At 35.6% G+C, this 16,516-nt stretch overlaps 1 protein-coding gene and 1 long non-coding RNA gene across 2 annotated transcripts; both read right to left on the bottom strand.

Moving 5' to 3' along the window:
* Positions 1-3,390: 3,390 nt before the first annotated feature.
* On the bottom strand, positions 3,391-5,048 carry LOC138891763 (uncharacterized). The gene is made up of 2 exons (XR_011408088.1): positions 4,938-5,048; positions 3,391-3,607 (listed from the first exon to the last, which is right to left on the bottom strand). It is a non-coding gene; the product is annotated as an uncharacterized lncRNA (long non-coding RNA).
* A 9,951-nt stretch (positions 5,049-14,999) lies between these two features.
* On the bottom strand, positions 15,000-15,884 carry LOC138892015 (uncharacterized). The gene has a single exon (XM_070175706.1). It carries the CDS (start codon positions 15,882-15,884, stop codon positions 15,000-15,002), a length of 885 nt encoding a protein of 294 aa, XP_070031807.1.
* Positions 15,885-16,516: the final 632 nt, after the last annotated feature.

Consider the following 16,516-nt stretch of genomic DNA (forward strand, 5'->3'; position numbering starts at 1 on the left):
ATCTAACTCGGCCTAAAATCCCCCAAATTATCTGGTGTTCCCAAAACTCCCTTGAACTATATTTTTCTATATATAAAAAACTCCGTTGAATTCTTAGAAGTGTGTCTGAATAACTACATTAACTTATGATTTGTACTAAATTTTTTATAGAGCTAGCTTACTCGTGATTACCTTTAATTGTGGTTGAGATGTATGCTAGGTTTCAGTTGATTAAGTCCTTGTTTATATTCTTTTTTTTTGAGAAGGTAGATACTTGCATTAATACTAAATATTGTTCATAATATTACAGACCATTTGTGCCTCGTGATGGACACATAAGTTCCCATAGCTTGCTAGCAACTTACAGGCACCTTCTGAGAGGTGTTTAACTAAAGGAGAACAACCTAGTTTATCTAAAGATACTTGTTCCATAACGAAAGGTGGTGGAGTAGCAAAAATTGACATTTTTCTGATATTGGACTAGGCTTCCTTGGCTAGCATGTGAGCCACCATATTTCCTTGGCGAAAATTATGCCCGATCACCATCTCCTCCTTCTTTTGGGGCATTAACAACCTGCAAGAATGTATAACATCGTTAAAAGTTTCATGATTTGTTGATAAGGTTTGTATTACCTTAGTGGAATCAGTTTCAACTTCAATTGGGTAGTAGCCGTTGTCTGTAGCAAGTTTGACACCTGCTTGAAGGGCGAGAAGTTTCTGAAGACTCCCCCTATAGCGGCTGATCCCTTTTTGAAGGCACCATCTATATTGAGTTTGTACCAATTTCTGGGTGTTTATGCCAAAGTATCACAATTTTTTCTGGGTATGCACGTTAGGTTCATTTTCGGCTAGGAATTTGTATTCTAGAGCATGATTTATAACAATGTTAGCCTTCAAATAAAGGGTTGTGTTGTTGTGAAGGTTGTTGTTTCTGTTAATCTAGATGCCCAGATGGCAAATGCAAAGAAGTCTTCCCATTTTATGGGAAGAGTGGGTAACCTATGGTTCAGGTTTTTGATGGTGAGAAGCCAATGAAGGTTTGTGTTGTGGGGTATATGGGGAACACCTAAAGTTTGCCAAAATTTGAGAATGAGGGGACAATTCAAGAAACTGTGTTCTATAGTCTCTTCCGCCTCGTGACATGATGTGCAGCATTTGTCAATGTTGATACCAATGCGAGCTAAATAAGATCTACATGGAAGTTTATTGTGGTAACATTGCCATAGCAAGTATTTGATATTGTTGGGGCAACTGATTCTCCAAATCCATTTGAAGTTATTTTCACTATGGTGTAGATTGTTGATGAAGGTGTAGCAAGAATTCGTGGAGAAACGACCACTACCACTATTTTCCCATATTGCAATATCTTGACGGAGAGATCACTCGAGTTGAGGGGTCCTTCCAGTGGCGGACGCACATGATGGCAAGCGGGTTAAACTGAACCTGCTTTGTCAAAAAATAATACTGTGTATATGTATAAATTAGGATTAAAGCTGCGTAAATTTTGTATAAATATTTTATTTGAACCCACTTGACAACTACTATTTTACGACTAAAATTATGTACTTCTAAGATTGAACCAGTTTGCACAAAATCCTGGTCCGCCACTGGGTCCCTCTATATAATTTCTAAGGCAAGGCATAGAGGGTATCCATCTAGAGTTCCAAATATCAAAGTCAGAGTTATGTTTTGGCAGCTAAAGAGTGACTTTATTACAAAAAAACCAACCCTTAGAATACTTTTCCATACAAAAGAGGTAGAGGTTGTGGTTTTACATGAGGCATAGGAGCAGGCCAGTGTTTTGGCCCAAGGATAGTTAATTTGAGAGATTAAACGCCAAGAGAGACCTGTTAATAGAGCCAAATTTTTATCTCTTGATGTCCTTAGTCCAAGTTCACCATATTTTTTAGGGGTGGTGATTGTTTTCCAGTTGATGAGATGAAACTTTTTCTTATCTTTAGTAGACCCCAAATAAAGTCCTGTTGGATTTTGTCTATTTGGTTATGGATCTTCGTGGGAAGCAAAGTATATTGCATAATGTAGTTGGGGATGGCATTAATGGTAGAGTGGGCTAAGGTAGTTCTCCCCGCGATATTGAGAAAATTAGCTTTCCAATTAGCAAGCTTTGTCCGCATGTTATCAATAACAAATTGGAAATCTTTTGGTTTGAGGTTGGCTATTTTAAGGCCAATGAGGTTGGCATAGTAATTTGCCTTGTCCATGAGACAATTGTTAGAAAAAATAATTTTGGACTTGTTGTAGTTGATTTTTTGGCATGATAATGAACAAAAAAAGTTCAGGCATTCTAAGATGCAGGCACAACTTTTGTCATTGGCTCTAGTAATCATGGTTTAGTCGTCGGCAAAGAAGAGATGGCAGGACCCTTATTTTTATATTAACGGGGTCCCGACTAAGAATATCGACCTTATGGGAGATCATTTGAGAGAGCATCTCGAGACATATGATAAAAATATAGGGGGATAGTAGGTCTCTGATCACGCTCAACTATACCTCCTAAGAGGTCTAGCGGTCGCTGCAAATATAATCCGGTTTACAAGTGCGAAGTCGAATCCCACAGGGAAGATAACGTGCTAATTACAACTAATAGTTTTGCACGAATTCAAATAATCTACCTTCAGAAATATTATATAACAATCTGAGAGTTTACTAACTAAGATCAAAGTAATTAAAAATGAAGTAATTTATAACTAACAAAGCAAGTATTGTAAATAAGATTTGGAAAAGTCTAAGGTTATGATTTCCCCTATTGTCAGAATCTTCCCCGCTACGTTTCCTATAAATTCTCCTAAATATTCTTTACTGATTGTGAGTGCTCTCTCTCGAGCAACTACTACAATTTACTAGACGTATTTTCTCGAACTACGCTAGCTGGCACTAATTTACCGCTCACGACGATCGCACCAAGGCTTGGTTATCTCTAATTCGGCCTTTAAACCCACTGTATCGATCTCTCAACTACGTTAAAAGTGGTGTTGTTCAACAACTACCTAAATATGTACTCTCTCTCGAACAATATACACACTAAATAGGCACAGTTAATTGAGAGCTCTTCAATTAACAACAATAAAAATATAGTTGAACAAGTAGAGAAAAATTAAATACTCAAATTAAGCAATTATTAACATAAGGTGATATAACCCTTTTTGAATAATCAACACATTAAAGAAACTTCCTAACAAAATTATACTTTTTGTTCAACATCACTGCCTGTTCATACTGTACATAAATTTCAAACTACCAAGTAAAAATAAAATTAAAATAAATAAATAAAACTAGTCTTCTCCTTTGTACATATTTACAAGACAAAGTGTAAATTCAGCATATTACAAGACTTGAGTTATTAACACACCCTAAAACAGCCAAACAATTTACCAAATTCAAGTTACAAGATTTTGGTCTTAAGATCCAACAAGCCTCCAAATAACATACATGAGTGTGACATATATATATATATATATATATATATATATATATATATATATATATATATCATGTACAAGTCCCAAAACTATACCAAACCAAGGTGCATATGCAAATGTAATCTCCATAAGTGCTCCCAAAAAGATTACTTCATAAGGCCGTCTTCAAATTTCATCTCGTACATTACCTACGATAGAAAACAACTATCGCTAAGAATAAAGTTTAGTGTCGTATAAACTTTGGGCTTGGAACCATTAACTTATCCAATTTTCATTTTCAGTCATAGATAGCTCAAATGAAACATAATTTAAAACAAGTGAACAAATATATCAAAAGTATTAAATATCAACCCTTGAAGTGTTTCCAATTATCAATAACAATGTTCAAGATTCAAGAGTTGAGAAAGTGTATACTATCAATCCAAGAAAGCTTGTCAAATATTTATTTTTCGCCCAATATGTACGTCATGCCATCACATTAAGAAAAATCAGATAGCAATATGGACCGAAGCCCAAAATCAAGTAGGGTCAAAACCTAAAAGTCAAGAGAGTCAAGAACCATATTAAAAATGGCTTCCTAGTTCGTACTTAACATGGACAAGTTCCATAATTTAAGACGAACTACAAATCCAAAGTCAAGATGGCAAAAGATCTAAATCAAGAGGCATGCCAATATGAGTGACAAAGTCACTGCCACAAGAAGGACAAAGTCCCAACAAGAATGCAAAATCATCAAACAATCCGTACGAGTGGGCGATTTAGTAAATATCTTGCAATATTTGATATAACACGAATACAATGCTATTAATTGAAGACAAGAAAAATAAAATATCAGGTTATTTCAAAAAATTCCAGCAAGTAAAAAGAGTACAAAGTTTATACACCAACCTTGGTGTTTTACCATAAAACAGTTCAACCACAACTTAAGGACGTTCGAATCGTCTACGCCATAGACAAACCAAATCCGTCCACTTCCTCAAACACTTCCCCTTAGATTTTACAAGGGTATATACCTTAAATACATAATCAAATATCTATATAAGTTCAGTGATTTAACATGTCAAACTAAACATGATATTGGTGAAAATTACCCAAAATGTTTGAAACAGAAATTCTAGGCAGTATCATTGTCTCGTGTTTTGACTCAGATTTGAAGATGCAAAAGGATAAACTAAACTGTATTGTGTTTTTTATAGTTGTAGACATGTGTCTTAGAGTTTCAGAACATCTTGAATCACCCCCCATATCAAATTTGTACAAAATGTTATGCTAACATTACTAACAGTAGTACAATGAGGGTTTGTAAAACAGAAAATCTAGGCAGCACCTGCCCTGTACTTCTTCTCCTATTTTCGGGTAAATAAATGACAAAACATGTTTTCGTTCCTTCATAATAGTTATAGATCTATGAAATAGATTTTCAGAAAGTCTTGGATCACTTAAAACGAAGCTCTATATAAAAAGATATGAAAAAAACACTAATAGTTGTCTAGTGTAAAAACGGGTTTAGTAACTTACCACAAAAGAGAGGAGCAACTTGAGCTTCACCAAGAACGAATTTTGCTTGTTGGTTTAGTAAAAATTTATAATGGTTTTCAAGAAGTTTTTTAGGTAATAAGAAGGAGAGAGGGTAGGGGTTTTCTTTGTCTTGAAAGAATAAAATATGAGAGGAGTTTATGGAAAAACAAGTCAATCAAAGTAATCTTTAAGAACTTTGGATAAATATGAATTAAAAGTGGCTGCCCAAAACCTTAGATATCTAATGTATTTAAAAATAATTCATCAAAATAATATTAAGTGTTACACATAGCAACACCACGGAACTTCTTTGTCAATATTAACACAACCTAAAGTAAGGAATTTTTATGTATTGTAAATTTCACGTTTAGGAAAGACGAAGTAAAATATCTCCTCATTATAAAAATGCTCAATCGAGAATGCAAATATTAGTAAAAAATTGGGATGTTACAATTCTCTATCCCTTAAACAAATTTCGTCCCGAAATTTACCTTGTACTAGTCCCGAAACAAATGTGGATATTAAATTCGCATATCCTCTTCTCTCTCCCAAGTAGCTTCTTCGCCAGAATGATTTTTCCAAAGAACTTTCACTAAGGGGATGCTCTTGTTTCTAAGCTCTTTTAACTTACGCGCTAAGATTTGGATTGGTTCTTCTCCATATGTCAAAGCAGGATTGACCTCAATAGATTCTATAGGAAGAACATGAGATGGATCTGAGCGGTATCTTCTAAGCATAGAAACATGGTGGACGTTGTGGATCTTGTCTAACTCTGGTGGGAGAGCTAGTTTATAAGCAATTGGACCAACTCTCTCAAGCACTTCATAAGGTCCAATAAATCGAGGACTAAGTTTACCTATTTGGCTAAATCTCATAATCTTCTTCCATAGAGAAACTTTTAAAAATACCTTATCACCCGCTCTATACTCAATTTCACGCTTCTTAAGATCAACATAAGACTTTTGTCTGTCTGAGGTAATTTTTAAGCGATCCTTGATGATTTTTACCTTATCTTCAGTTTGTTGCACAATCTCAAGACCCACCAATTTTCTTTCACCAACCTCGTTCCAACAAAGAGGCGTTTTACATTTTCACCTATATAAATCTTTATAAGAAGGCATGCCTATACTTGATTGGTAGCTATTATTGTAAGCAAATTCTATCAGGGCTAAGTGTTTGTCCCAACTACCCTCAAACTCAATATTGCAGGCTCGAAGCATATCCTCCAAGATATGTATTATCCTCTCAGACTGGCCGTCTGTTTGTGAATGGAAAGCAGTACTAACATTCAACCTAGAACCCAAAGCTTCTTGCAAGCTAGACCAAAATCTAGATGTAAACCATGGATCTCCTCTATCAGACACAATAGAAACAGGGATTCCATGCAGCCTCACAATCTCATTAATGTAGCAACCCCTTTGGGAGGGGTGCTACTTACGAAACAAATCTAATTTACTACTTACAACATTAAGAAGACATTAATTAAACAATAATAATCAAAATAATTTAGTAGCGGAAATAGGTCCATGCGATGAGGTCCAAAGTGCAATATTTTTTTTTTAAAAATACTCTTTATTTTATTTTAAAAAATAAAATACAATGTCAAAATATCAATATAAGGTGATATAACCCTTCTTGAATAATCAACATCACTGCAAGTTGTATTGTACATAAATTTCAAACTATCGTGTATAAAAAGGAAAACTAGTTTTCTCCTTTGTACATATATATAAGACAAAGTATAAATTCAACATATTACAAGACTTCATTTATTAACACACCTTAAAACAGCAAAATAAGTTACCAAATTCAAGTTACAAGATTTTGGTCTTAATATCCAAGCCTCCAAATAACATACATAAGTGTGACATATATATCATATACAAGTCCCAAAACTACACAAAACCATGGTGCATATGCAAATGTGATCTCCATAAGTGCTCCCAAAAAGACTACTTCATAAGGCCGTCTTCAAATTTCATCTCGTACATTACATACGATAGAAAACAACTATAGCTAAGCATAAAGCTTAGTGGCGTATAAATTTTGGGCTTGGAGCCATTAACTTCTCCAATTTCCATTTTCAGTCATAGGTAGCTCAAATGAAATATAATTTAAAACAAGTGAACAAATATATCAAAAGTATCAAATATCAACCCTTGAAGTATTTTCAATTATCAATAACAACGTTCAAGATTCAAGAGTTGAGAAAGCGTATACTATCAATCCAAGAAAGCTTGTCAAATATCCATTTTTTGCCCAATATGTACGTCATGCCATCACACTAAGAAAAATCAGATAGCAAGATGGACCGAAGCCCAAAATCAAGTAGGATCAAAACCTAACAGTCAAGAGAGTCAAGAACTATATTAAAACTGGCTTCCTAGTTCGTACTTAACACAGACAAGTTCCATAATTTAAGACGAACTACAAATCCAAAGTCAAGATGGCAAAATATCCAAATCAAGAGGCATGCCAAGATGAGTGACAAAGTTACTACCACAATAAGGACAAAGTCCCAACAAGAATGCAAAATGATCAAACAATCCGTACGAGTGAGCGATTTAGCAAATATCTTGCAATACTTGATATAACACGAATACAATGCTATTAATTGAAGACAAAAAAAATAAAATATTAGGCTATTTCATAATATTCCATCAAGTAAAAGAGTATTAAGTTTATACACAAATTTGATGTTTTACCACAAAATAGTTCAACCTCAACTTGAGGACGTTCCAATCGTCTACGCCCTAGACAAACCAAATCCGTCCACTTCCTCAAACACATCCCCTTAGCTTTTACAGGGATATATATACCTTAAATACAATATAAAATATCTATAAAAGTTCAATGATTTAACATGTCAAACTAAACATGATATTGGTGAAAATTACCCAAAATGTTTGAAACAGAAAATCTGGACAGTATCACTGTCTTGTGTTATGACTCAGATTTGAAGATGAAAAAGGACAAACTAGACTGTGTGGTCTTCTTTACAGTTGTAGATATGTGGCTTAGAGTTTCAGAATATCTTGAATCACCCCCATATCAATTTTGTACAAAACGTTATGCTAAACTTACTAAAAGTAGTACAAGGAGGGTTTGTAAAATAGAACATCTGGGCAGCACCTGCCCTATACTTTATCACCTATTTTCGGGTAAATAAAAGACAAACCAGATTTTGATTCCTTCATAAGAGTTATAGATCTATGAAATAGCTTTCCAGAAAGTCTTAGATCACTTAAAACAAAGCTCTATACAAAAGGATATGAAGCAAAACACTAATAGCTGTCTAGTGTAAAAACGAGTTTAGTAACTTACCACAAAAGAGAGGAGCAACTTGAGCTTTACCAAGAACGAATTTTGCTAGTTGGTTTAGCGGAAATTTATGGTGGTTTTCATGAAGTTTTCAGGTGATAATAAGGAGAGAGGGTAGGGGTTTTCTTTTTCTTGAAAGAATGAAAATGGGGAGTTTATGGAAGACTAAATCAATCGAAGTTATCTTTATGAATTTTAGATAAATATGAAATAAAAATGGCTGCCCAACTTCTAAATATCCTTAGATAAATACAAAAGGGTGAAAGCCCAAAAACTTAATTATAATGTATTTAACAATAATTTATCAAAATAATATTAAGTGTTACACATAGCAACACCATGAAACTTCTTTGTCAATATTAACACAACCTAGAGTAAGGATTTTTCATGTATTGTCAATTTCACGTTTAGGAAGTGCGAAGTAAAAATATCTCCTCATTATAAAGATGCTCAATCGAAAATGCAAATATTAGTAAAAATTTGGGGTGTTACAACTCTCTCCCCCTTAAATAAATTTCGTCCCGAAATTTACCTAGTACTAATCTCTAAACAAATGTGGATATTGAACTTGCATATCCTCTTCTTGCTCCCAGGTAGCTTCTTCTCTAGAATGATTTTTCCAAAGAACGTTCACTAAGGGGATGCTCTTGTTTCTAAGCTCCATTAACTCACACGCTAAGATTTGGGTTGGTTCTTCTCCATATGTCAAATCAGGATTGACCTCAATAGATTCAGTAGGAAGAAGATGAGATGGATCTGAGCGGTATCTTCTAAGCATAGAAACATAAAAGACGTTGTGAATCTTGTCTAACTCTGGTGGAAGAACTAGTTTATAAGTAACTGGGCCAACTCTCTCAAGCACTTCATAAGGTCTAATAAATCATGGACTAAGTTTAACTTTTTGGCCAAATCTCATAATCTTCTACCATGGAGAAACCTTTAAAAATACCTTATCACCCGCTTTATACTCAATTTCATGCCTCTTAAGATCAGCATAAGACTTTTGTCTGTCTGAGGCAATTTTTAAGCGATGCTTGATGATTTTTACCTTATCTTTAGTTTGTTGAACAATCTCACGACCCACCAATTTTCTTTCACCAACCTCGTTCCAACAAAGAGGTGTTCTGCATTTTCTCCCATACAAAGCTTCATAAGGAGGCATGCCTATACTTGATTGATAGCTATTATGGTAAGCAAATTCTATCAGGGCTAAGTGTTTGTCCCAACTACCCTCAAACTCAATAATGCAGGCTCGAAGCTTTGTATTTTTCAAGATATGTATTACCCTCTCAGACTGGCCGTCTGTTTGTAAATGGAAAACGGTACTAAAATTCAACATAGAACCCAAAGATTCTTGCAAGCTAGACCAAAATCTAGATGTAAACCATGGATCTCCTCTATCAGACACAATAGAAAGAGGGATTCTATGCAGCCTCACAATCTCATTAATATATAATTCTGCCAAACGTTTCAGTGAGTAGTCCATTCTGATTGCCAAGAAATGAGCACTCTTAGTTAGTCTATCTACAATTACCCAAATTGCATCATGATTCCTTTGAGTGTGTGGAAGTCCAGAAATAAAGTTCATCATTATCCTTTCCCATTTCCACTCAGGTATTGACAAGGGTTGCAGTAGACCAACTGGGACTTGATGTTCTGCTTTTATTTGTTGACATACCAAGCATTTAGAAATGAACTCTGCAATGTCTTTCTTTATACCACTCCACCAGTAGTGCTCCTTGATGGTCTGGTACATTTTAGTACCTCCAGGATGCATTGCATAAGGCGAACTATGTGCTTCAATCAAGATCTGCTTCCTCAATTCATTATCATTAGGAACACACAACCTATTTTATAAAATAAGGTATCATCTTTCTTCATTGTAAAATCTGATTCTCTTCCATTTTGGACTTCTTCAACCCATTTCACAAGCTTCTCATCTAACTTCTGCGCTTCTTGGACCTGCTCAAGTAAGACTGGCTTGACTTGCAAATTAGCAATGATAAAACCATTAGAATTAAATGAAAGACATACATTCATGGCTCTTAATTCAAGAAGCAAGGGCAAAGGACTTAGAGTTAAACTTGCAAGGGAATTGTGACTCAACGCATCTGCAACCACATTAGCTTTACCAGGATGATAATCAATCGTGCAATCATAATCTTTAATTAGTTCAAGCCATCTACGTTGTCTCAAGTTTAACTCTTTTTGTGTACTCAAGTACTTCAAACTCTTGTGATCAGTAAATATGTGACATTTCTCCCCGTACAAGTAATGCCTCAAAATTTTTAAGGCAAAAACAATGCCAGCAAGTTTAAGATCGTGAGTGGGATAATTCAACTCATGCGATTTCAACTTTCGAGAGGCATAAGAAATTATTTTCCCTTATTGCATCAAAACACAACCCAAGCCACGGTGAGATGCATCACTGTATACCTCATAATCTTTCCCTTCAGCTGGGAAAAAAGTATTGGAGCTTGTGTCAACAAGGATTTGAGCTTTTCAAAGCTCTCTTGACACTTGTCATCCCATACAAATTTGGCGTCTTTCCCCAAAAGTTTTGTCAAAGGAGAGGCTATAATAGAGAAGCCTTTCACGAACCTTCTATAGTATCCTGCTAAACCCAAGAAACTTCTGATCTCAGTTGGAGTTTTAGGAGGTTTCCAATCAACAATAGCTTGAATCTTACTAGGATAAACCTTTACACCTTCAGCTGATACAATATGCCCCAAAAATGCCACTTCACTCAGCCAAAATTCACATTTGGAAAGCTTCCCGTAGAGTTGCCTCTCTTTCAGAATTTGCATGACAATTCGGAGATGCATATCACGATCTTCTCTATTCTTGGAATAGACTAAAATGTCATCAATAAACACCACCACAAATTGATCAAGATAAGGCTTGAATACACAGTTCATTAGATCCATAAATGCAGCACGTGCAACTGATAATATCTAGACCTCAAGTCAATTTTTGAGAACAAGCTGGCACCCTTCAGTTGGTCAATCAAGTCATCGAATCTAGGCAGTGGGTATTTGTTCTTGATTGTTACCTTGTTCAGCTGTCGGTAATCAATGCAAAGTCTAAGAGTGCCAACTTTATTTTTCACAAATAAAACAGGAGCTCCCCAAGGCGAAATACTGGGATGGATAAAACCTTTCTCAAGAAGTTCTTGCAATTGAGCCTTCAACTCTTTTAATTCAGCTAGAGCCATTCTATAAGAAGCGATAGAAATAGGAGTAGTTCCAGGGACAAGCTCTATAGGAAATTCAATCTCCCTTTCTGGAGGCAACCCAGGAAGATCATCAGGAAATACATCAGGAAAGTCGCACACGGTTGGTATGTCCTTAAGACTTGGACTCCTCAATCGTGTATCGACTATATGAGTAAGATAGACATATTAAAACCCAAGATGGACCGAAGCCCAAAATCAAGTAGGATCAAAACCCAACAGTCAAGAGAGTCAAGAACCATATTAAAAATGGCTTCCTAGTTCGTACTTAACACGGACAAGTTCCATAATTTAAGACGAACTACAAATCCAAAGTCAAAACGACAAAAGATCCAAATCAAGAGGCATGCCAAGATGAGTGACAAAGTCACTGCCACAAGAAGGACAAAGTCCCAACAAGAATGCAAAATGATCAAACAATTCGTACGAGTGGGCGATTTAGCAAATATCTTGCAATACTTGATATAACACGAATACAATGCTATTAATTAAAGACAAAAAAAGAAAATATCAGTATATTTCAAAATATTCCAGCAGGTAAAAAGAGTACAAAGTTTATACACAAACCTTGGTGTTTTACCACAAAATAATTCAACCACAACTTGAGGACGTTCCAATCATCTACGCCCTAGACAAACCAAATCCGTCCACTTCCTCAAACACTTCCCCTTACCTTTTACAAGGATATATATACCTTAAATATATAGTAAAATATTTATATAAGATCAATGATTTAACATGTCAAACTAAACATGATATTGGTGAAAATTACCCAAAATGTTTGAAACAGAAATTCTAGACAGTATCACTGTCTCGTGTTGTGAATCAGATTTGTAGATGAAAAAGGATAAACTAGACTGTGTTGTCTTCTTTACAGTTGTAGATATGTGGCTTTGAGTTTCAGAACATCTTGAATCACCCCCATATAATTTTTTTACAAAACGTTGTGCTAAACTTACTAAAAGTAGTACAGGGAGGGTTTGTAAAACAGAAAATCTGGGCAGCACCCGCCCTATACTTCATCACCTATTTTCGGGTAAATAAAAGATAAACCAGGTTTTGGTTCCTTCATAAGAATTATAGATCTATAAAATATCTTTTTAGAAAGTCTTAGATCACTTAAAACGGAGCTCTATACAAAAGGATATGAAACAAAACACTAATAGTTATCTAGTGTAAAAACTGGTTTAGTAACTTACCACAAAAGAGAGGAGCAACTTGAGCATCACCAAGAACGAATTTTGCTGGTTGGTTTAGTGAAAATTTAAGGTAGTTTTCATGAAGTTTTCAGGTGATAAGAAGAAGAGAGGGTAGGGGTTTTATTTTTCTTGAAAGAATAAAAATGGGGAGTTTATGGAAGACTAAGTCGATCAAAGTTATCTTTATGAATTTTGGATAAATATGAAATAAAAATGGCTGCCCAATTACTAAATATCCTTAGATAAATTCAAAAGGGTGGCAGCCCAAAAACTTAATTATAATGTATTTAACAACAATTCATCAAAATAATATTAAGTGTTACACATAGCAACACCATGAAACTTCTTTGTCAATATTAACACAACCTAGAGTAAGGAATTTTCATGTATTGTTAATTTCACGTTTAGGAAGTGCGAAGTAAAATATCTCCTCATTATAAAGATGCTCAATCGAAAATACAAATATTAGTAAACATTTGGGGTGTTACAATTAATGTATAATTCTGCCAAATGTTCTAGTGAGTAGTCCATTCTGATTGCCAAGAAATGAGCACTCTTACTTAGTCTATCTACAATGACCCAAATTGCATCATGATTCCTTTGAGTGCGTGGAAGTCCAGAAACAAAGTCCATCGTTATCCTTTCCCATTTTCTCTCAGGTATTGACAAGGGTTGCAGTAGACCAGTTGGGACTTGATGTTCAGCGTTTATTTGTTGACATACCAAGCATTTAAAAATGAACTCTGCAATGTATTTCTTCATACCACTCCACCAGTAGTGCTCCTTGATGGTCCGGTACATTTTAGTACCTCCAGGATACATTGCATAAGGTGAACTATGTGTTTCAATCAAGATCTGCTTCCTCAATTCATCATCATTAGGAACACAAGACCTATTTTTAAAAAATAAGGTAATATCTTTCTTCAATGTTAAATCTGATTCTCTTCCATTTTGGACTTCTTCAACCCGTTTCACAAGTTTCTTATCTAACTTCTGTGCTTCTTGGACCTGCTCAAGTAAAACTGACTTCACTTGAAAATTAGAAATGATAGAACCATTAGAATTAAATGAAAGACAAGCATGTATGGCTCTTAATTCAAGAAGCAAAGGCAAAGGACTTAGAGTTAAACTTATAAGGGAATTGCGACTCAACGCATCTGCAACCATATTGGCTTTACCAGGATGATAATCAATCGTGCAATTATAATCTTTGATGAGTTCAAGCCATCTACGTTGTCTCAAGTTTAACTCTTTTTGTGTAGCCAAGTATTTCAAACTCTTGTGATCAGTAAATATATAACACTTCTCCCCATACAAGTAATGCCTCCAAATATTTAAGGCAAAAACAATGGCAGCAAGTTCTTGATCATGAGTTGGATAATTCAACTCATGCGATTTCAACTTTCGAGAGGCATAAGCAATTACTTTCCCTTCTTGCATCAAAACACAACCCAAGCCACGGTGAGATGCATCACAATATACCTCATAATCTTTCCCTTCAGCTGGTAAAAGAAAGTATTGAAGCTTGTGTCAACAAGGATTTGAGCTTTTCAAAACTCTCTTGACACTTGTCATCCCACACAAATTTGGCGTCTTTCCCCAAACGATTGATCAAAGGAAAAGTTATAATAGAGAAGCCCTTCATGAACCTCCTATAGTATCTTGCTAAACACAAGAAACTTTTGATCTCAGCTGGAGTTTTAGGAGGTTTCCAATCAACAATAGCTTGAATCTTACTAGGATCAACCTTTACACCTTCAGCTGATACAATATGCCCCAAAAAAGCCACTTCACTCAGCCAAAATTCACATTTGGAAAGCTTTGCATAGAGTTGCCTCTCTTTCAGAATTTGCATGACAATCCGGAGATGCTTATCATGATCTTCTCTATTCTTGGAATAGACTAGAATGTCATCAGTAAACACCACCACAAATTGATCAAGATAAGGCTTGAATACACGGTTCATTAGATCCATAAATGCAGCATGGGCATTTGTCAAACCAAATGGCATTACCAAAAATTCATAATGTCCATTCCCAGTCCTAAAAGTAGTTTTAGGAACATTTTCTCCCCCACGCGCAACTGATAATATCTAGACATCAAGTCAATTTTTGAGAACAAGCTGGCACCCTTCAGTTGGTCAAACAAGTCATTGAATCTAGGCAGTGGGTATTTGTTCTTGATTGTTACCTTGTTCAGCTGTCGGTAATCAATTTAAAGCCTAAGAGTGCCAACTTTCTTTATCACAAATAAAACAGGAGCTCCCCAAGGTGAAATACTGGGACAGATAAAACCTTTCTCAAGAAGTTCTTACAATTGAGCCTTCAACTCTTTTAATTCAGCTGTAGCCATTCTATAAGGAGAGATAGAAATAGGAGTAGTTCCAGGGACAAGCTCTATAGGAAATTCAATCTCCCTTTCTGGAGGCAACCCGGGAAGATCATCAGGAAATATATCAGGAAAGTAGCACACTGTTGGTATGTCCTTAAGACTTGGACTCCCCAATCGTGTATCAACTATATGAGCAAGATAGGCATCATAACCTTGACAAATCATCTTCCTTGCCAAGACCGCAAAAATAATATTAGATACCAATGATCTTTCTCCTTGAACTACTATGTGTGAGTATGCAGGAGTTCTAAAAGTCACTTGCTTCAACCTATAATCAACCAATGCATGGTGCTTATGGAGCCAATCCATACCAACAATAACATTATAGTCTTGGAAGGGCATTTCAAGCAAGTTTGCAGGGAAGATCAGATTTTGAATCATGAATGGACAATCTCGGTAAATCCTGTTAACAACAGTTTGATGACCTAATGGACTCGTGACCAGCACATCAAAGTCAAGTCTCACAGATTTAACAGTATCAGAAAATGCAAGTGATGAGCAAACATAAGAGTGCGAAGATCGAGGATCAAATAATGTAACAACAGACATGCCAAATAAGTAAAATTTACCAACAACCAAGTCCGGGACACCTTGGTCATTCTTCTGTCTTATAACATAGACTCGTGCAATAGATCTCGACCTACTAACCTGATTAGCTCCACCAGAACCCGCCGCTTGCATATTTCTAGGTCTTGCACCGTTATTAGCTTGAGAATGAGTAGTGATAGGCTTTTGAACTGAGCCCTCTGTATGCGTATAAGAAAGAGGATTAGGATTAGGATAATTCTTCACTTTATGATCCATACTTCCACAACTAAAACAAGCAGCAGAAGCTCTTCTGCAGGCACCATAGTGATTCTTTCCGCATTGTGCACAAGTAGGTGTATAAGTTTTACCTTGGCCATAACTTGGAGTACTAGCAATAAAGAAATTTGGCTTATTCTGCTTATGATATGATGACTTCTGTGCACTTTCAGTCTTGGAATAGTCAAACTTTCCCTTCTTGGATGGACCGCCATAATCTGAATTACCCTACCTAAACTAGTTTTCTCTCCTACTAGCTTCTTCCTCGTCAGTTCTTTCCCAAGTAAGAACAACTGAAATTAGCTTGGAAAAATCCTCAAGTTGCAAGATTGCCATAGATTTTCGAATGTAACCATTCAAGCCTTCTTCAAATCTTCTGCACTTGTCTCTTTCACCATCAATAATAACTCCAGCATAGCGAGAAAGCCTGAGAAATTTTTGTTGATACTCTGCAATAGATATATTTCCTTGTCTTAAATTCATAAACTTTTTTTTCTTTGCATCATAGTAGACGGGGGTACATATTTCATACGAAATGCTTTCACAAAGTCATCCCAAGTCAGCACCGGAGGTTTTGCTTTTGCATTTAGCCCACTTATCCACCAATCATAGGCTTCTTTTTGTAAAAGAGA

The sequence above is a fragment of the Nicotiana tomentosiformis genome, chromosome 5 (assembly GCF_000390325.3).
Source record: "Nicotiana tomentosiformis chromosome 5, ASM39032v3, whole genome shotgun sequence".
NCBI classification, from domain to species: Eukaryota; Viridiplantae; Streptophyta; class Magnoliopsida; order Solanales; family Solanaceae; genus Nicotiana; species Nicotiana tomentosiformis.

Coding starts and splice junctions, on each gene's coding strand:
- LOC138892015 (XM_070175706.1), bottom strand. CDS start 15,884: ATGGATCATAAAGTGAAGAATTATCCTAATCCTAATCCTCTTTCTTAT.